The following is a 21,744-nucleotide window of genomic DNA, read 5'->3' on the forward strand; positions in this document are numbered from 1 at the left end:
AACCTTCCCAGTGGCTGATAGCTGGGAGATTCCCCTGTAGTTGCTGCAGTTGGACTTGTCCCCCTTTTTAAAGATGGTCACGATCACTGCATCTCTGATATCTCCCAGCATGCTCTCCTCCCTCCAAATGAGAGATGAGGTCATGTATCCGTGCCAACAGCGCCTTTCGCCATACTTTAGCACCTCAGCAGGAATTCTTGAGCTGTTTTATGGTTTTGCCTACCTCGTGCAGCATTGGGGTTTCACAGAGGTGGTGGCGGGTCGCATGCTGCGGGATGGAGCTGAGAACACTCGAGTCAAAGGCAGAGTCTCGAATGAGGAAATCTTCAAAGTGCTCCTTCCAGCGGGCCCTGACAGCCTCTGTTCAGTGTTTTCTCGTTCATGGCCAGGAATGGGGTGGGGCCTTGGGAGTTTGGACCGTAGGTGGCCTTGACTGCAATGAAGAATCCTCGCATATCGTGACTGTCGGCCAGTTGTTGTATCTCCTGTACTTTCTCCATCCACCACCTGTTCTTTAGGTCCTGTTTTTTTTGTTGGACTTCAGCCTTGAGCCGTCTAATGTTGCTTTGCAGCTCCAGAGTTGAGTTGTTGCTTGAGGCTCAGAAATGTTCTGCGCTTACGATCTATTAATTCTTGAATCTCCTGATCATTTTCATCAAACCAGTCCTGGTGTTTTCTGGTTGAGTAACCAAGTGTCTCTTTGACAGGCACTGGTTATGGAGACCTGGAGGGCAGACCAAGCGCTGTGGGCATTCAGCATCTCGGGGTCATCAAAGCACTCCAGATTAGCTGTGAGGCGCTGGCTGTCTAGGGCTCTCTTAGCTGGGTCTTTAAATGCCCCGGCATTAACTTTTTTACGGCACTGCTTCTGCTGTCCCCTCTGCTTTGGGGCTATGTTTATATTGATGATGGATCGGATTAGGCGATGGTCTGTCCAGCAGTCAACAGCTCCTGTCATGGCGTACATGCTTACGATCCCTGACCCGGACAATGACATAGTCGAGCAGATGCCAGCGTTTGGAGCGAGGGTGTTGCCGCGATGCCTTGTATTTGTCCCTCTGGTGGAACAGGGTGTTGGTGATGAGTTTGTGTTCTAGACATTTTGTCAGGAGTAGGGTACCGTTGGAGTTGGCTTTCCCTACCCCCTCTCTGTCAATCACGCCTCCCCAGAGGGCTGTGTCTTTGCCGACCCTGGCATTAAAGTCACCTAGGAGGATCAATTTGTCGTCCGTGGGAACGCGGGACAGGGATGTCTCGAGGTTGAAATAAAAACCCTCTTTAGCCTCATCCATTGCATCGAGTATTGGAGTGTACGAACTGATGACTGTGGCGCATTGGTTCCGGAATAGGGTAAGGCGAAGAGTCATGAGGTGTTCGTTAACCCCGCAGGGGGAGTCTTTGAGGCGGTCGACCAGTTCATTTTTGATGGCGAAGCAGACTCCATGAAGGCGGCGTTCTTCCTCTGGTTTTCCTTTCTAGAAAAAGTTGTAACCTCTACTTTGTTCCTTGAGCTGGCTATCCCTTGCCCGCTGAGTCTCGCTTAGGGTGGCGATGTCAATGTCAAAACGTCCAAGTTCCCGGGCAACTACGGCAGTGCGGCGTTCCGGCCTGTTGCTATTGGAATTGTCCATGAGGGTCTTCCGACGTTCCAAGTCCCGAACTTCATATTAGCGAAATGGAAGATGCCTGTGCGCGAGTTCTTTTAACGTGGGGTGGCCACTGCACACCGACAACCACACGGGCTTAGCCGAGCAAGATCTTGGTCCAGTGGCAAGGGGGTTCAAGACGACTGGAGACCAGGCACTGCTGTATAAGACTAATTGCCTACGGCGAGATGTTAGCTGCAAGCTCGGTGCCGAGTAGCGCCATTGATGGTAGATGGCCCGAGGCTTGGTTGGAGGGCAGGCATTAGGAGGGTCAGCTGTCCGCTGGGGTTCCGAGGGAGGTTTTGGAAAGTTTCTTCCAAGGTTAAAAATTTCCCCAAAGGCTTCCAAGTTGTTTTAAAAGTTTAAGAGTTTAAAAGTATTTCTGAATTATTTTTTAAAAAGTTACAGGTTGACTGAAAGTTTAATAAATAGATAAAATTGATAAGTCTAAAATGTAAATCAAGTTGTTTAAAAAGTTAGAAAAAAAAATAAAGTTCTCCAAGTTGATTAAAAATGTAAAAGTTGTCCCGAATTGTTTAAGAAGTTTAAAAAAAAATTGAGTCCCTTCGGCCGGTTCGACGCCGGCCCCGGGCAGAATGTTTCACAGTCGTTGCAGGAGATCCAGCCAGGAGGCCCAAGTCGCGAGACTGCAGTACAGGGGCTGGAATCACCACCACACCTGCTCTCTCCCCCAGCCCCTGCTCCTGGGCGGGGTCCGTCCTCCTCAATAGAAGCGGGCCGGTGCGGGGTCCCTTCGGCCCGGGATGGGTATGGCCTTCTGTGACTAGCAGCCCCGCCCTCATAAGAATATAACTCATTAATCATAAAAGTACTGAAGTTATTTCCATTTCAAAAATACATAGCTAGATCAATAACAATGATATGGCCCAGTGATTCAAAGACTCTGTGAAAGATGAGAACATTATTAGCATAGTTACCTCCTGCATAGTCCCAGACTCTATGATTGGTGAGCTGCATGGCATACGTGTGTTGCGTTTCTTCAAAGTGTTTATATGCATGACGACTGACGTATCGGCCACATCCTATGTGTCCGCATATCAAACAAATCCACAAGTTCTGTTTTTTTTTGGGGGGGGGAGGGGCAGGGGCGGGGGGAAAGAAAGAAATTGAAATTTAAAAAAAGTTACACTGAAGATGAATATCCTTGAATTCTTTCCACACATTTTCTGCAGTCAGCAGCAACATAGATATTAATGTTCGAATGAGCGAAAGAATCTTTTATCCAGTCCGTGGTGAGATGTTCCATTATTATGACATATTTTTAAAGACATTATGTTGTGTGTTATCATCCATGTTTACTGGTTGACCTTCCATACCTTTGCTCACAAACAGAAGTAAAAAAAACTCTTGCAAGTATATCTTTGTTAATCTCCCAATCTATTTTTCCTGTCTTTCATTATTTCCCCTTTCGCTCATTTACTTTGTCCTCTTCATTTTGTATCTGTTTGCCTCAATTTATTACTTTTTTTCTTTCTCTCCCATTTGATTGTCTCTTGTGCAGAGTTTCTGCTCTTCTGTATGTATCCCGCTATTTCTCTGTATATCTCACACACACACACACACACAATGCTTATACAGGTGCAGCGTCGAGAATCTGGAGTTCCAGAATCCGGGACGATCAGTGGCAGGGTCATCCGGAATACATAAAATGTTCCGGAATCTGGACCCGACGACCTCGAGGCCCCACTGCTGCCCTTACCTCAGGGCCTCCTCGCCGGCCCTGCCGACGACCTCCTTGGAGGGGCCCTCCCGAACACCACCTCGGCGGGGCCCCGCCCAATGCCAACAGTTCCTCGGCGGGGCCAGCCCGCCTGACAACCTCCTCGGCGGGGCCAGCCCGCCTGACAACCTCCTCGGCGGGGGCCGCCAAAACACCTCCTCGGCGGGGGCTCGCCCGACGACAACCTCCTCGGCGGGGGCCGTCAAAACACCTCCTCGGCGGGGCCGGCCCAATGACATCCTCCTCGGCGGGGCCGGCCCAATGACATCCTCCTCGGCGGGGCCAGACGGGCCAAACAACTCCTCAGCAGGAATCCCCTCCCCCCCCCCCCCCCCCGCCCCGCCCACCTTCTGACATTCCGAAATACGGAAATATCCGAACCTGGGCTCGGGTGTTTCCGGATTCGTGACGTCAGAAAGCAAATCGAAAGTCTGGAAAATTCCGAAATCCGGAATGGCCTCGGTCCCGAATTTTAGGCGCTGCACCGGTATATAAATGAATAGTGTGTAAAAGTAAATTGGGATCTAAGATGACTTATAATACATCATCTGCACAGGGAGATTTGGATTACCTGGCCTGATAAGATACAGGATATCACCACTGGATCAGTTTCAGACCAAAGATTCAAAAGCCAAAATGAACAGCAAACTCAGCAATGAACATCTCTGCTGTGTATCTCTGAAGTACCGAGATAGAACAGATTTAACCACATTGGTGAATCCTGATAAGCAAGGGCAAACAACAATGTGACAAGTCTTCACAAATCCTTTGTCTCAAAGAAAGTTAAACAGCAGTGACTGAAAATGAACCAGTAGATGATAGCCTACTGAAAAGAAAGAGACTGCGGACCCTCTAATGAACAAATGCAGCTTTACAAACCTGAATATCTTAACACTAAATTCAGAGCTCTTGACATAGCGTCTCCAACAAGTGCATAGAATTACATAGCGTTTACAGCACAGAAACAGGCCATTTGGCCCATGTCGGTGTTTATGCTCCACACGAGCCTCCTCTCACCCCTCTTCATCACACCCCTTCAACGAATGCTTCTATTCCTTTCACCCTCATGTGCTTATCTAGCTTCCCTTTAAATGCATCTATGCTCTTCACCTCAATCACTCCCTTTGATAGCAAGTTCCACATTCTCACCATTCTTTGGATAAAGAAGTTTCTCCTGAATTCCCTTCTGAATTTATCAGTGAGTATCTTATATTGATGGTCCCTAGTTCTGGTCTCATCTGCAAGTGGAGACATCTACCCTATCGAACCCCTTTCATAATTTTAAGGACTTTTATTAGAGAGGGGGGGAGGGGGAGAGGGAGAAACAGAGAGGGGGGGTGGAGTTTCACATTATCACCACTCTCTTTCTAAAATGACACTATAGCGAAGAATGCATCATGACATCTCTGCAAATATATATATTTTTTTAAATGTGCACAATACACCTCAACAATGTATCCCCACAAAATAAGCAGATTTTAAGTTTGATCCCTGAACTGAAAGCTTCCAGAACACTACCAGCTGATCGGATCTGTCAATCACCTTACTCTGCACCGCCCATTGCCGATCCCATTGGCTGGTACATTCGAAATGGATTACTTTTATATAACACGTGTGGTCTTAGAAACAAAATAATCTTGTTATTCCATGTACATAAGAGGACAGAATAACTCTGAACTATGCAGCATTATTTTTATGAAGGTAAGGGGGAATTCTTGTACAGTAGCGTATCTGCTTCTCTCCTTTTCCAATCAGAATACTTCAATAGGACGGAGCAAAATGAGGCTTTGTGGGTTATCCCCACTCCGAATGCCATGTGTGGTGTTTTAACGGTCTTGTTGAAAGGGTCAATAACAAAGACTGAAACAATCAAATGAAAGTTAGAAAACACTACAAAATAGTTTATATATACAAGCAATACAGAAATGGTTCATGAAATCGATAAGGTGAGGAATACAGTCCTTTGATCTCTGAGGCAGGGCTTGAATCCACTCCAAACAATCCAGCACAGAAGACAAAATAAAATAGCCTTCGGGATGAAAGTTTGTTCTCCCTGATGTGTCATGTGAAAGGAGCTTGGCCAGTCTCAAACCAGTGCCCTCTGGCAGGTGTCCACCAAACAGAGCTGGCCATAGTTCAGCTCAAATGACCAATCACACTCAGAAGGCCACAGGATAACGAGCGAGAGGAATGGAAAATGTTACATTTATGCAACAGGGGGTGCTCTGCTCGGGATGTGGCTATGGCACACTGCTGAGGCACAACAGACAGAGTTTCTCCGCAGCTACTGTAAGTGACCCACAAAGGCTTGACGAGACACTGGTGTCAAAAGTAGAAATATATTCCACTCTATATTCCATACAACACTCACCATGGCAAGCAATCCCCTTTAAAAATATATAGGGCCAAAAGTTCCAGCCTCGCCAGGTCCGTACGAAGTGCCAGGGCGAGATGCGTCTACACCGAAAACCGGCTTTTCCGATCAGTCAAGATTTCGCTTGACAGATCCTCCGCATCCCCGGGAAAAGGACATGCACATGGGAGAGATTGGGCTATTTGCCCAACTCATGCCCAGTGAATGTCCTTCAAATTTTTAAGCCTGGTAAAAGCAGGCGCATAGCTTACCTTTGCCAGCGTAAGAATTTTAAAATATATAAACATTAAATTTAATTATTCATTTTTATGTTTAAAAATCCTGTCCATTAAGGCAAGTTTATTTTTAACCCTATTAAAACACATTAAAAAAAATTCAAAAAATACTTTTCTGAAAAATTTAATTTAAATTAATTTTAAATGGGAGGTGTTTTTGTTATTTATTATGCTGTGTTTCTTGTTTTAGGAGGGTTTTCTCATTGACAGTAATGGGAACTCGTAAAAACGAAGATCCCATTTTTATCAATGAGAATGCTACCTAGTGATTGATAGTCCAGGCCCATGTGACTCCAGCATTTCTGTATATACAGGGAAGTCATCTCCCTGTAGGCTGCGCATCGAATGAAGGCCTCTGACTGCAATCGAAGGTGCCTCTGCGACCACCAGATATTTTTGTAAAAGCATTTCGGTCGGAGGCGTTCATCCAAAGGAAGCCTCCAACTGCAATTTCCTCCCCCACCCCCCAAAATGAATTAGTACCTTAAGGGCTAGAATTTGCACTGGTTCACCGCCCGGTTTCTCAATGGTATTGTCGGTTTTGGGCGCGATCCGGGCCAGCGAAAAATTCCCCAGGTGAGGCACGGCGACTGTTTCGAAGTCCTGCCGGCATGCACCGTCCTCAGATCGCCCTGGCGCGATTTTTGGCTGAACGGGGACCCGTAGGCAAGAATGAAAAAGGATCAGTGGAGCTGGGCAGTAGGTAAGTAGGTCTGCAAGAAAAAGGTAAGTGATTTTTTTTTTACTATTTATTTTCAAAATCTGTTGGGGTGATTTAATTTTAAAGTGTGTTGGGAATGTGATTTTGATTTTTTAAGTTAAGTTTTTTGAAAAAACCTTTTTATTCTTTTTCTTGTGTTAGGCCCAACCCGCAGCCACGGGGTAAATTTTTAATAGATTTTTTAATTTATCGCCCATTTTCTTTAGGGACTGCCCAATCTAGCCAAAATTGCACCTTTTCACCCAGATTGGGGGTGCAAGGCCCATAATTTTTACTGGGCTGATTTAAAAAATTTTTTAGGGGAAGTTCTCACCGACGATAATCTTCCCAGCGGTTTTTTGGCCAGCAATCGGGTGCTGGCGGGTTTGGGGGAAATTCTAGCCCTCAGTGTTTTAATCCCATTACAAAAGTGTCCTTTATTGTTCTTACTTATTTACCTCCTGGACTCCACACTCAAAACATTTGTTTTCTTCGACTGGCTCCGGGGTCTGACAGTATCTGCAAACTGGGCACCTAAGACAAAATAAAGCCATTCTTAGGTTATTAATTAACCCAGTATGTGACGAGTATCATTAAGTAAGCAAACTGCTCACTATCTTTTTTTAAACACGCAAGTTGCAGGAATATAGGATTAAAGTTGCAGGAATAAAGGTGCAAATGAATACATTTTTCTAATTTATAAAATATTTACATAATGGCAAATAACCAAGTCTTAATAGTAAAAACTAATGCTTGGAAAAGAACTTTAAATCAAGATGCCAAGTCATGAGGTAAAATTTGTTTATCTTGAACAAACCTTAAAAGGTACAACAGAGGACTGTGTGGTACAGTGAGCGAAAACACCCAAGTTTCCCAAATTAGTCCAAATTCAATGTAGTCATCTGATTTAACCTGGTGTGCTCTCTGTACAGTGTTTTTGTTTGCATTTTTATAGCTGCAGCATTACCCTACTAAGAGCCAACTATTGTACTAAATCCAACACAGATTTGCCAACAGAGTCTGGACTAAGGCATCAAGGTTCGTAAGCTATAAAGGTGCTCAGAGTAAGCAGCCTCGTGCACTTAGAATCATGGGGCCCAAGTTTCCGATATCCACTAGAACTGCGCACCTCCGAGAGGCCCGCCTATTTTGTGGAGTGAAAAGCGCGCCAAAAACTTACCTCGCGATTCTCCAAGTGCAGCAGGCCTGTTCAGCAGTCAGCGCGACGCAGCACAACAGCGGGTGCACGGAGCTACAGCCCTGGGCCAAAAAGAGTGCTGGCAGCTGCGCACGTGCGCAGTGGAGTCTGCACGCGTGCGCAGTAGCTCCTGGCCCCCAGATTCTGTGAGCGCGTGCTGCTGGCTGTGTGAGAGGGGCCCGAAGCACGCAGCCCCTAGCCCTGGCTGAATGGGCTCCTAGAGCGGGCAGAGTGTCGATTTCTAGCCTGCAGCATGCAGCCCCGAGCATTGGCCAGGCTCCCGAACGGGTAGGTGAGGTAGGAACTTTTTATTTTTTTATTGATTTATTGAATGATTTTTTATTTATTGATTTATTTATCATTTATTATTGATGATGGTTCTTTATTTTTAAAAGTGAAGTGTTTAATGCTTTGGAAAATCCCCCAACTTCCCTTTCCCCCCTATCTCTGGCTTACCTGTGCCTAATTCTAAAGTGTAAGCAAGGTTTTTCTGAGCGTATAAAAGTTGACACTTACTCTGTTCTAAGTTAGTTTGAAGTAATTTTTCAGTGCCTAATCTTGCAAAACAGGCATAAGTGGCTGATAACGCCCCCTTTTGAAAAAAAAAACGGAACTAAAACGAAACTAAACTAATTCACTAGAACTGGAGCAAACTAAATGTCGAGAATTGCAATTTCTAAGATACTCCAAACTAAACTAGTTGCTCCAAAAAATTAGGAGCAACTCCACCTGAAACTTGGGCCCTAAAATGGTCACAGCACAGGAGGCCATTCGGCCCGTCGAGCCCATGCCAGCTCTCTGCAAGAGCATTTCAGCTAGTCCCACTCCCCGCCCTTTCTCTATAGCCCTACAAAAGTTTTTCCTTCAGGTACTTATCGAATTCCCTTTTGAAAGCCACGACCGAGTCTGCCTCCACCAGCCTTTCAGGCAGCACATTCCAGATCCTAACCACCAGCTGAGTAAAAAAGTTTTTCCTCATGTCGCCTTTGGTTCTTTTGCCTTAAATTTGTGTCCTCTAGTTTGCAACCCTTTCACCAATAGGAACAGTTTATATCTCCACCCGAAGACTATGTCGGCCCCCTCCCCATCGCCTCCCCCATTCCCCCACCATCTCTAAAGGACCTACCCTGAGGATGGCCCAAAATGTAAATGCTCTTCCCTGACGATCAGCCTGGGGAGGTCCAGCAGATGTCTACAACTCAGCAGTCTCATGTAAACAAGGCCCGAGTTGCGGTGGCAAGATAAATTAAACTGGGATTGGTCTAGCATTTTCCTAGACATAAAAAAATCATGATGCTTCCCTTAACAGTTTCATGCTGCACCAAATAATGTACTACTGTTTTTCCCTCCATACTTTTATAACTTGTTCCATACATCGCACAATTCAGTTTCTCACCCGCTGAAATACTTCTAGACTTCACATGTATTTTTTTTAAAGCATCAATATCTGAATTGAAGTATATGTCAGCACTTAAAGTTGAAATGGAAGAACTTGCTTCATGTATCTGACAGAGCTTTTCCTTCCACAGATGAAACATTAATTCTAAGATTTTAAAGGCTGTGACTACCAAGGTATTTTTTTTGTTATGTAGGATTTTTGCAACGAGCAGAGTAAAATCTGAATACATTTTCAACAATGAAACTTTTAAATAACATCTCCACTGCCCCCCACCCTGTACATCAAATAACATCACACAGCAGCTATGCAGACAATGGGAGCTTCTACATGGAGATATTTTTATTCTGATAACTGTCCTGCATTTCCTCAGTTTAAATTCTGTGTGACTTACGTTGTGTCCTCCCAGTGTTGCAAGCAATGACTATGAAAGCTGTGATTACAGAGTATTGTTAGAACCCCATTTACAGATTCGTCCATTCTTTCCAGGCACACAATGCACGGTGGTAGTTCAGTTACACCCATTACAGGAAGACTGGCTCCCTAAAAAGAGAAAATATAAAATCAACATTTCTAGGGAAAACAGAAAATCAGACACTTGCAATCACACTGGGAGAAACAGAATGTTCTTCAAACAGAAAGAGCCCTTTTAAGATCGTAACTAGAATTCAGCTAAAGAGTTGCTGTCAAGTAAGCTCCACGGCAACTAAGACAATTCTATTTTTTCCAGTACAAATATTCCTCTTTTAACGCTATTATCACTTGTCTAGCTTCCTTCTTTAGTCAGGGTAGGGAGGAAGAGGATAGTCAAAGTCACAGATATTCCCACAGTTGCTCCATCAGTTCACTTCGATGGGGAGGGGGTTGATCTCGATTATTTTCCATTCCTTCGTTCATTCCCCATCCCTTACAGTGGGACAGGATGCTGACATCTGACGAAGCCTATCCATTGAACATTATAATTCAAGCAGACCAAATGACAGAATAAACTTATATTCTTCTGGTTAGGCATCCACAGCTGCTATTTAGCCACAGTATTTGACTATTACAATGCTGTCAATTTAATAAATATGATAGAATACCTACATCCTCAGATTTGATGACCTCTGCTCTTTCCACGTATACCAGCTGACAAACATCATCCTCAATAGAATTAAATTGCCGACCATTACAGGCAGTATAAAAGCCGTCTGCTTCCGCCTAAAAATGGGCAAAGGGAAGTAATAAGATTGCACTGGTCAATGCAGTATTATGTTTAAAACTTCTACAATCCCAAATGCACAATTCTGACCAGAATGGAAAAAAATCTATTTTATTTCTTACCTGAGAACAGAATTTGACAAGAACCATATATTGGTTTGGGGTGGAATCTCTTATTATTTTCATGTGTTCAATCGAATCATCAAATGGAGCAACAAACCTCATAAGATCATGGCTGGTCATAGTGGCTGGGACGGTAAGGATGCACAACATGGCACTGCGCCTCACATCTTCTTTTAAAGACGTCATCTTGCTATGGAAGAAAAGAAAATGACAATACTTCTCAACTCTCCTAGAAATTGCAAGACGATAATAGTGAATATGCACGACAACTAACGACAGATCAGCATTTAGTACCAACAGTTACAGAAACAGGATGCCAGTATATTCAAGATCTGGCATTAGTGAAAGAATTAATACTTTTGGTGCAAACAACAAAAGGCAACATATCCATTACCTGGATGATATGAGGTAAGTTGTTGGATAGTCTCCAGAGGTACATTCATTTTAAGTGAAAACATTATTAATATTCTAATTTCCTTTAAAAACTCAAATTAAAACTAAATAAAATGTATTGCACTAAACTGTACCGCTCAATATTCATTGGCTTTCCAGTAGCCAAGCACTATTTTGCTAAGCAACAAATAAGTTGCACGTGCATGAATTGCTACTCATTACCGTTTTAATCTAAAGGACAGTTTTTGTCACCTAACATGGGTAGATTTATAAAAAATAAAACATTGATAAACACATCAATAGATTTTGGAGGATATCAGCAGCAATATTATGATTTGTCTTTAATAATAAAAAGGTGAAAATAATTACAGCAATTATCACATGCACCTGCACAGTAACTTTTACTTTTTGTCAACCTGTCCCAATGCAGCACAGTTGGTAGTAAGGAGAAAATCAAACACCAATTCTTTTCCCCTACTTAATAACTCTTCAAACTGCTCCATGTAAATAGGCCGTTTCCATGAAAAAGCAAGAACACAGATGCTAAATTCAATGACGAATTCATACAATGAGGCAAGAGAGATTCAAAATTCATAAGTATGTAAGTATGAGTTATAACAGCTTTGATGTGGTGGCATGGTAGGACATTCAGCCTAAAGATTAAAAGATTACTTGACCTTTAAGTTAATACAAAAATAGTGAGCAATGTAATTTTTGTTAAAACAAGTGTATGGTTTGTTTGCCACTCGATTACAGTTTACTGATATGAAAAATGTAAATTCATACATTGAGAGAATTGCTATCACATAATACATTGGGATTTTATATATAGATGAAAACATGCAGAATCCTGAATGAAAATGTATAAAGCAACCAAAACAACAATATAAAACAAGGCAGCAGTTTGCCCAGAAAACTTTCACTACTTTAAAATCTGAAAACTGGAGGATTGTCATGGTGACCATTGCCACCTGATAGATGTCACCAGCCAACAAGTGAAGTACTTGCTATGCTTTCTTTTTACTATTTTTGCTCCATTTCTCCTTTCATTCTCTTGTTTGTTCCCTTCTAAAGTAACAGAAAATGCTATAAACACTAAACATCTCAAAAGGGAAATGATAAGGGCGGCATATGCTCATCTCTTATTCAGACATCTCCACTCAAACTATTAGGTTATTTTTATCTCTTTACTGATGCCAATGGACAGTGTGTATCTCAGGCATTTTGTGTTTTATTTCAGATTTCTAGCATTTGCAGTCTTTTTAAATCTCTACTGTTGCATCCCTTGTATTTTTTTTTGTGTTACTTGCTTTGTTTCCCTAATTTGTCTCTTCCCCATGACGTACAAAAGTTGAAAGCATCAGTTTTATGTTTCAGAGGGGGGGCCGTCTAACCACTGTGAGCGGCAAGAATGAAACTGTTCTACAAACCTATAGTATATGATCACTACAAGTTATAATGTAGATTTTTACAATGGGGTTTGCATAGCCCAGGGGGTTCACAAGGGGATCCCGAGGGGCCATGAGACCATCAGATTTTGGTTCACCTCGGGCAGGGCAGATTGCGTACCGGGTGCAGACTCTTGAGAATTTTGTATTCCTATTTTATTTCTTTGTCTTTGTTGACTTACTAGCACAACATTTCAGTTGCTGTATACTATAGTTCCTGTAATAACACTGTTTTTCATTGAATACCCGTCACTTAGTTTCAGAAAATAGAACTTTCGGATCTAGGCAATATTTAGGATCTAGGCAATATAGCACCACAGTGCTGGACACTCAATTAGGAGACCAGGGTTCAAATGAGAGTAGACCGAAGGCTGCACCTGCTCCTTCCCTATAGAGAAGAGGTTTCACCAGCTCAGTGATTTTGGTATGGGTCTCTTCCCACACTATGCAGATGAGCCACCTGGCAACTTGATTAACACGCAGTATTGATGGTCTTGACAGAAACATGCATGAACTAGACTCACTCCAAGTTCCCAATGAAGGACATGACAAGTGATGGGGAGCGAAGGTGTACAAAGCTACACCAGAGCCTCAACAATAGGCGTTGTTAATGAAAAAAAATTAGAATCACACATGCCTTCAAGATAAACTCTCTGATCCCGATCCAAGACAAAAGGCATTATTTAAAATGCAGGCAGATTAATTTTCTCTCGTCAGCACTTTCTGCACTCGGAACAGTCAAGCATTCAAATCAAGTGCGAGTCCACAGGATATGCTTGCAATCAGATACAGTTGCATTACCAAGTCTGAGAAAAATGTTAGCGTGTTTAAAAAAAAAACCTGATATACATACAATTTCTGCTTACAGCAGCATTTCAAAGTTGGACAGAAATCAAATGGATATTGACCCCCTCTCCTTCAAGTACAGTGGAACCAATCAGAGTTTTTAAAAAAAGCATGCAGTACCACCCCTACTATAACTGAATGATTTGCATAATATGAAAAGCAGTGCATTTATTTCTCATCCTTCAGCTTACAAGGACTGAAACTCACTTCACCAATAATGCAAATTGGTGCCTCCAGTTATAAAATGCTTACTTCTGGGTGGATTCCATTATCAGCTGCAGGTAGCAGTCTCTCTCAGGATCACAATCTTTTCATGAATTATGCAAATCAGTTTCAGGACAAGATTTGATGCTGAAACTGACGATACAATTCATCAACAGATTAGCATCCAGAGACTGGCACCTACAGATGAGCATCAGTTTACTGGTTTCTCCCTTTATCACCGAGCTGCTGATGGAGGATGTAGGCAGAACATTTAAAATTGTATTAATTACTTTCGGGTGTCGCTCCCCCGCCCATATCCACTGGAGCACACATTTGTAGGGGTGCCCCAGAGGCAACTTCCCCTGGGAAATATTGAATTTTAATTAAAATTGTGCATTCTGTTCACTTTAAACACTTTTAACTTCACAATTCATAAATTCTTACCTAAAAAAAACTATAGGAACTATGGGCCCAAGTTTCCACATGATTTGCGCCTGATTTTTTAGGAGCAACTGGTGGAGAACGGACTATCTTAGAAATCGCAGTTCTCCACATTTTGTTTTCTGCAGTTCTAGTCAGGTAGAACAGTTCTACTTTGGAACAGAATTTTTTCTTCAAAAGGGGGCGTGTCCGGCCACTGACGCCTGATTTCAAAGTTTCCACAGTGAAAACGTACTCCAAACTAAGTTAGAATGGAGCAATTGAAGATTTTTGTAGAACTGAAAAAACCTGTTCTACACATTAAAAAAACAGGCGCAGGTTACAAATTAGGCGTCCAGAACGAGGTGGGGGGGAGGGAAGTCATTAAATTCTATAATAAATCCTTATTTATACTTATACAAATAAATCCAACTTGAATAAACATTTATAAGCAAAGAAAAGATTAAATAAACCATCTTACTACCTGTGTGAAAGTGCTCCAGCGACAATGAATGGTGATCATGTCCAAGTATTTCTAAGTATGGTAATGACAAGTGCCCCATTCTCAAAGGAAGCCAAAGTTGTAAGACAGGAATGTCACCCAAGATGAATAAAAATCTGATAAGGTTTCATTTACTATGGTGAAAAATGAATACCCACATGTGTGTTTTCCCCCACACATGCGCATACATGCACCCATGCAAGCGTGAGGCGGGGGGGGGGGGGGGGGGGGGGGAGGAAAGTAGATTTATATTCTACAAATCCTAAAGCAAATTTTAAAGATTGAATGATTCTTCAAATACTAAGGTGCAACATGTTAAAAAAAGTTTTCTCACTCAGTTTTGTAGAGATGCATGATTCCATGTACTACTTCAACTGACGAATTCCCACTAAAGAAAGAAATTTGGTCAGGCAACTGCTTAGACGGCGAGTCTGGTGCATTCCCACTCTGATCCTTGGACACTTTACTATTGTCGTTTGGATCAGCAGTACTTGCTTTCTCCACAAAGTCGGTGCCACATGTTGTCTTTTGTTCAGATTTCAGTGAACAATCCACGGTGTCTTTGTCTGTAAAGAGATGCATTTAATATTAGGGTGATCACAGAAAAGCAGACAACTCAAAAAAAATATTTGCGATTAATGGGACAAGTTCACAATGATTTGATGAACATGGTTCTCAGATGTTTAATGAACAATGAGGAGCAAGTCAGCAGTCAGGTCAAGGTTAGCTAACCTTATGAATTATTTACGGAGTGACTATTTGTACTAACACTTTCTGTGCTTGCGTCCTCCCGACTCCGCCCAAAACCGGAGCCGGAAGTGGGGCCCCAAACACGTTGATTCTGAACTGACCACGTTGTCCAACTGAGCCACAAGCCGCTGAACCGCAAGCCGACGAGCCCCGACCCGCTGAGCATCCGACCGACCGGTGGGGGAGGGGGGGAAAAAGAGCAGGCGGGCGGTGGGGAGAAGAGAGCCGCAGCAGGCGGCAGAAAGAGAAGCAGCGGGCAGTTGGGAGAGAGGGAGACATGGGGGTGGGGGGGGGGAGGGGAAGTGGGAGGGGGGATTGGAGGGAAGAGAGGGAACTCAGGGATGACAGATCCCGTTCTCCTAACCCCCTTTACACCCACACCCAATTTCTCGGAAAGCTCAGTGCATGTGTTACAAGAATGGATGAAATCCAGAAGTCACGACATGGTCACTATTCACTTCATACCCAATAAACCTGTTAACAATCCATGACACCCACACAATGCCCTATCTATGGTGGGGTGGGCCGGGGGTAAGGTCATGCACTTGCGCTGGGACAGGGGACTTTGGCTGGGGGAGGCAGCACTTGCACTGGGGTAGGGGACTTTGGCTGGGGGAGGCAGCACTTGCGCTGGGGTTCGGCTGGAACTTGGTGGCTTTTGCTGGGTTGTTCGAGATCTGTCCTCACTGGCTTCTGAAGTCAGAATGGATCAAATTACAATTTGCAAAGTCAGTCAGAACTTAGGCTGGGCGGTTCCATTTACACATTCCAGAGAAACTTCAGGGTGTGGCTTATCCTCCAAGGGGTCCAATCAGCAATAATTCATGTGATAATGGAAAGCTAAGCAGAGAAACAGCGGCCATTTTATTATTACAAATAGACACATCAAATTATTTAAGTTCTAGGTGATTCTTTTAGCTTTCAATGCAAACAGATTTTCTGTTGCATCTGCAATTTGGGGGGATTTTCCTTCCATTCCCACATTCTTAATCAATTATTTCAGAAAAAAACAATCTGTAAAGGGATATAGACAGGCTATAGGTGGGCAAAAATTTAGTAGATGGAGTATAATGTGGGAAAATGTGAGGTTATCCACTTTGGCAGAAAAAATAGAAAGTAAATTATAATTTAAATGGAGAAAAATTGCCAAGTGCTGCAGTAGAGGGACCTGGGGGTCCTTGTGCATTGAACATAAAAAGTTAGTATCCAGGTACAGCAAGTAATCAGGAAGGCAAATGGAATATTGGCCTTTATTGCAAGGGGGATAGAGTATAAAAGCAGAGAAGTCCTGCTACAACTGTAGAGGGTATTGGTGAGGCCACACCTCGGTCTCCGTATATAAGGAAGGATTTACTTGCATTGAAGGCTGTTCAGAGAAGGTTCACTAGGTTGATTCCGGAGATGGGGGGGGGTTGTCTTAAGAAGATGGGTTGATTAAGTTGGGCCTATACTCATTGGAGTTCAGAAGAATGAGAGGCGATCTTATCGAAACATGTAAAATAATGAGGGGCTTGACAAGGTGGATGTAGAGAGGATATTTCCACTCATAGGGGAAACTAAAACTAGGGAGCATAATCTTAGACTAAGGGGCCGCCCATTTAAAACTGAGATGAGGAGGAATTTCTTCTCTCAGAGGGTTGTAAATCTGTGGAATTCTCTGCCCCAGAGAGCTGTGGAGGCTGGGTCATTGAATATATTTTAAGGCGGAGATAAAAACAGATTTTTGAGCGATAAGGGAATAAAGGGTTATGGGGAGCAGGCAGGGAAGTGGAACTGAGTCCATGATCAGATCAGCCATGATCTTATTAAAATGTCAGAGCAGGCTCGATGAGCCAAGTGGCCTACTCCTATTTCTTACGTTATGTAAGTGGGAACGATCATTAAAACTACCTTTCATTGTCCAAAGCACTTTGATTCAGACACCCCATCTGGATCAAACTGACATCTCCCAGCGCTGCTGTCCTGTGAATTTAACCCTCTGAAATTTAAGTTTAGCTCAGCGGTAGCATTTTTAACATACATTACACCAAGGTCCCCCATGACGGCATGGTCAGAAATCCCAAAAATTTATATAATTCACTGTAAAATATTTTTAGAAGTTTGAGAGACAAGATGAAGTGATATATTAATGCAAGACACGGTCTCTTTCAATGCTTTTGGAAGAGGGGAAGGGGGAAATTGGCAAGAGAAAACAAATGCCTTAAACTGAACATAATAGTCAGTAACCAAATTGTAATTCAGAAATCATGACTGGAGGATTGTCATAGGTTCTGAGGAAGTTCTGGATTTATTTCAGAGCTTTTGGAGTAGTGGGTTGTTATTCTGCAAAATAAAATCAATGTACAGCAGCACTGAATTTTATTTTAAATTTCTCCCTCCGCTCCCAAAGGCCTTGATTCGTAGCTGATCTTCCCTTTCCTAATGCAAGGGCACCAAGGCCAATTGAAGCACCCCTACTGCCATTCTAGCCAAGATTAGCTAACTCAGTAGAGCAGGGATTAAACTCAAGAGCTTCCTGGTCTGCAGGACTCAGCTACATATTAGATATACACACTGACTGAGCCACTGAAGGCGATAGGGCCACTGAATTTTACCTGCAGCTTCCTATCAAATGTTTAAAACACAAACCATTTATAAATAATCAATTTCTGTAGCGTTATGTCCTTTTTTTATTTCTCTAGAAGAACATCAGGAACCAATCTGATCCCAGATCTCTCCAATTCTTCCACCACTGCAGGAGGGAAACAATAACAGCCTCGACACTAGAGAGGGTACAGAGGAGATTTACGAGGATGTTGCCAGGACTGGAGAATTTTAGCTTTGAGGAAAGATTGGATAGGCTGGGGTTGTTTTATTTGGAACAGAGGAGGCTGAGGGGAGACTTGATTGAGGTATATAAAATTATGAGGGATAGAGTGGAGGCGAAGGACCTATTTTCCTTAGCCGAGGGGTCAACAACCAGGGGCCATAGATTTAGAAGTAATTGGTAGAAGGATTAGAGGGGAGTTGAAGAGAATTTTTTCACCCAGAGGGCGGTGGGGGTCTGGAGCTCACTGCCTGAAAGAGTGGTAGAGGCAGAAACCCTCATCACATTTAAAAAGTACTTGGATGTGCACCTAAAGTGCCGTAACCTGCAAGGCTATGGACCAAGAGCTCGGAAGTGGGATTAGACTGAATAGCTCTTTTTCGACTGGCGTAGACACAATGGACCAAATAGCCTCCTTCTGTGCTGTAAATTTCTATGATACAACTGTCTCTTCCCTATGGAAGAGATCTGACCTATGATCAGCAAAACAGCTGAGGGTAGAAATCAAACTGCTGTGGAACCATGCATGGATGCCTGAACACTGCAGCTATTTTTAATAGGCAGTCATAAAACAGTTTGAATTCCTATTAGGTGAATACACTTGACAAAAGGTTACATTTTGTTACAAATACTAGTAATGTGCTTAGCATGACTCCTCTGTATTCACACACAGTACCCTGTTACTTACTGTACCTTTGTTGGACGTTATAGTTTCAATTACCATGTCTCTCATCTCTCTACGACCAATGTGTTGATGCAAGATAGTGGATTTTTCTCCAGTTGTTTTACCCTCCAACAAGAGCTTTGCTGAACTGAGCAATTTCTGCTCTTTACTCTCATCGTCCGCCATATCGACAGCTACACAGGCAAAAGACAAAACAACAAAGTAGGCTATTACAGCAGGCTGATAATTTGTGCCTGTACATTTCCCATTCTCTATTAAACCAATGCATACAATAGTTGAAACAAAACACAAAGCAAAGTGTGTTGCTTTATTCTGGGGGCTTGTGATGTGAACTTCCCCCTCACCTTTCTCTCACCCCCACACAATAGAAGTCGGTAAACATGACTAGGTAGAAGTTTCCAGTAAGTACATTAAACAAATAGAATATGTAAACCTGAAGAATCACATGGGGCAGACCTCCAGCAGTTAGAGGAGCTGCTCTGCCAAGATCAAATTATCTCCTACAAATTTGTAGTTACCCTGTATATAAATCCACTTCTCCTAGGAACCCTAAAGTTTATTTTCAACATTATTATAAACCATGAGATATTTTGTTACTTTGTTCCTTAATCACTCAAATCTAATAAGGCTTTGGAAGCAGCCTTGACACCAGGCTTATTTAGCATATCAGTACTAACACCCCACAGGAAAAATCATACTTAAGCAATATGCTTTTATGTTGCTTATTATGTGATACTCTTAATTCATCACCTGAAATCACTTCCATAACCTAGTGTTATACAATTCAAAGTGCTCTCTCCATATACAACTCACATTCAGAAAGGCAAAATCTTTAGTTGAACTGCTGGGTGTTTTTTATTATCCAAGTGGGTGTAGTATGAAAATTTCACACGCCCCATTATGCTTTTCTGAAACCCAAGTGACAACACTGGCGAGGTAACAGTTTGATAATACAGTATGTGCTGGTCATGCATTTCCTAGTCATCCACTACAAATTCTTTCTTAATGAATTTGCTGTAAGGTTGTCACATTTTAATGCTTTGGCATGGGCAACATTATGTACCAACAAAAAGATGTAAATTGATTTTTCAGCATCGACACAGACGGCAGTTTCCGGCACAAAGACTCTAAAATCACCCCTTCAATGTCACATTATGTTCTGAAGAAAAGCAAACCAGTAAATTGCTTGGGTATGATTTCAAAGCAACAAACTTATCTCAGGGCTCAGATTATATTTGATTGTAGGGTCATGCTCTAATTTTGTGGCTTTCCATTGCACTGCCTGTACCAGTCAAATCATAAGGTGACCTAAGCCCAGGACTACACCAATGCAGCAGCACAAGCACTGTCTGCAGTAACAGACTTGGCATTTGCCCAGCACTTCCACAAAAAGGGGCACTGCTGGAACGCAGCATGAGCAAAATCACAATCATAAATCTGCATTCCCCACTCTGTGGTACAGGCTGCTGGCGCGCAAATGTATTTCCCCATTATGCCATTTTCCAGAGATTACAAGAACACAATTTTCCATCCATTCACAGTTAAAAGGAATGGAAATTATTAGCCCATAAATTGCTCAATCTTAGCTATCAGTACTTAGCTCATCAGAATGTCTCAGCTAAATTAGTACATGTATTTGCACACAGTTATCATTCTCTTATAATTGGGGCCGCTAACACTGCATAACTCCACAATCAAGAGTTTAGCATGTAAATTCTTTCCCATCACAGAAATGGCAGAATTGGGTGCAGGAGACATACAGGAGATGATCAGCTTTGCCAGTAAGCTTCTTAGTTATTATGGAAGTCTAGCACTCTTGCTCCTAGCCTTTTGTATTAGTTGACTTAAGAACAAACTGTACCTCACACCTCTTCTGGTGATGATCCAACTGCTCTCATATTCTGGGTGGCCTGACCCACCCTTCTGCTGCCAAGTGAATGGCAGTGGATAGCTGTGGGCTAGCTGCTGCTCCAGCCTCCTCCCTCTGCTATTTTAGTCTTCTCATATCCACTCTTTGTTAGTTCAGTACGTTTAACATCCAAGTACCTCTCTCTTAACTTGTGCTTTTGGAAACAAAAATCTTTAAATTGCTGTAGCCCTTTTAAGATACACAAATATGATTTGTGTCACTTAATAATGTGCTGCAGAGTCTAGATACATCTGTCTCAATCTAAATGATCTTACGGCCTTCAGGTGCCGCAGACTTGTCACGACCCTAATTATTGACTTTAAGAAAGGGAGAGAAGGGAGTTAAATTAAAGCTTCTGAACGGTGATTTTAAAAATAGTACATTACTTCAATGCACTGGTCCTGAGGGTACCGATTAGAACAATTTTATTCGCTTTTTCCTCCCCACCCAAACAAAACAAAAATTCTTTGGCTCCTATGCATCCATTTGATTCAGGATCTACACCTGGACAATGTTTATTTTCATTTTTTGGGGAGGAGAGGGTTAGTGTCACAGAATTTGATCTAACACAACCTGCAGCACAAAGTTCCCGAGCCGATTCTTTTAATGTACGAACATTCCTTAACTTTACAGAGACCCAATGGAGCAACAGCTGAGCAGCGAGGCCTGCGCTTTAAAGCCCCTCCCCGAGATCCTGCTCCATCATCAGCACCAGGCCGGGAATTCCTCATTCTCCTCGGGGACAAGTGACAACTGAGCAGGGACACGGTGCCGCGAGGGGGAAGGCCCCAAGAGCACGGTGCCCCTCGCCCCGGGGACTCACCGCAATACTCGAAACCCTCCGGATGGTGCGAATGGTTCGCCAGCTCCAGACGTACGGCGACCAGTGATACGCTCATATGTTAAACCCCACAGATCTGCTGACCGGGTTAAAAATAAATGTAAATAAAGAAAACGAACGAAAAGTGAGGGGGGTGTGGTGGTGTATGGGGGGGATCGGAAATCGCGGCCCGAAAATGAAGGGAGGGGTGGGGGGGGGAATTATTACAAAAAACAAAGATGCGGAGCCATCGAGCAGAGCTTCGGCACCAAACCCGTCGACTTCCGCCCAGCTCACCCCTGGCCTCT

At 43.0% G+C, this 21,744-nt stretch overlaps 1 protein-coding gene across 3 annotated transcripts in view; it reads right to left on the reverse strand.

Moving 5' to 3' along the window:
* Positions 1 to 21,737, reverse strand: part of brap (BRCA1 associated protein) — a 55,605-nt gene extending 33,868 nt beyond the window's left edge. For 2 of the 3 annotated variants that reach the window (XR_011594139.1, XM_070887869.1), the window contains exons 1-8: positions 21,440 to 21,737; positions 18,716 to 18,880; positions 14,801 to 15,032; positions 10,654 to 10,843; positions 10,417 to 10,530; positions 9,725 to 9,873; positions 7,195 to 7,270; positions 2,585 to 2,723 (exon numbers count right to left, since the gene is read on the reverse strand). Coding sequence is in view for 2 of the 3 variants with exons in the window: in XM_070887869.1 (XP_070743970.1) it covers positions 2,585 to 2,723; positions 7,195 to 7,270; positions 9,725 to 9,873; positions 10,417 to 10,530; positions 10,654 to 10,843; positions 14,801 to 15,032; positions 18,716 to 18,880; positions 21,440 to 21,515 (1,141 nt within the window). In the remaining variant the exon portion in view is untranslated. Of the gene's footprint in view, positions 1 to 2,584; positions 2,724 to 7,194; positions 7,271 to 9,724; positions 9,874 to 10,416; positions 10,531 to 10,653; positions 10,844 to 14,800; positions 15,033 to 18,715; positions 18,881 to 20,568; positions 20,589 to 21,439 lie in introns of those variants that run through there. The other variant, XM_070887870.1, reaches the window with a different exon arrangement.
* Positions 21,738 to 21,744: the final 7 nt, after the last annotated feature.

Source organism: Pristiophorus japonicus, chromosome 8, assembly GCF_044704955.1.
Source record: "Pristiophorus japonicus isolate sPriJap1 chromosome 8, sPriJap1.hap1, whole genome shotgun sequence".
NCBI lineage: Eukaryota > Metazoa > Chordata > Chondrichthyes > Pristiophoridae > Pristiophorus > Pristiophorus japonicus.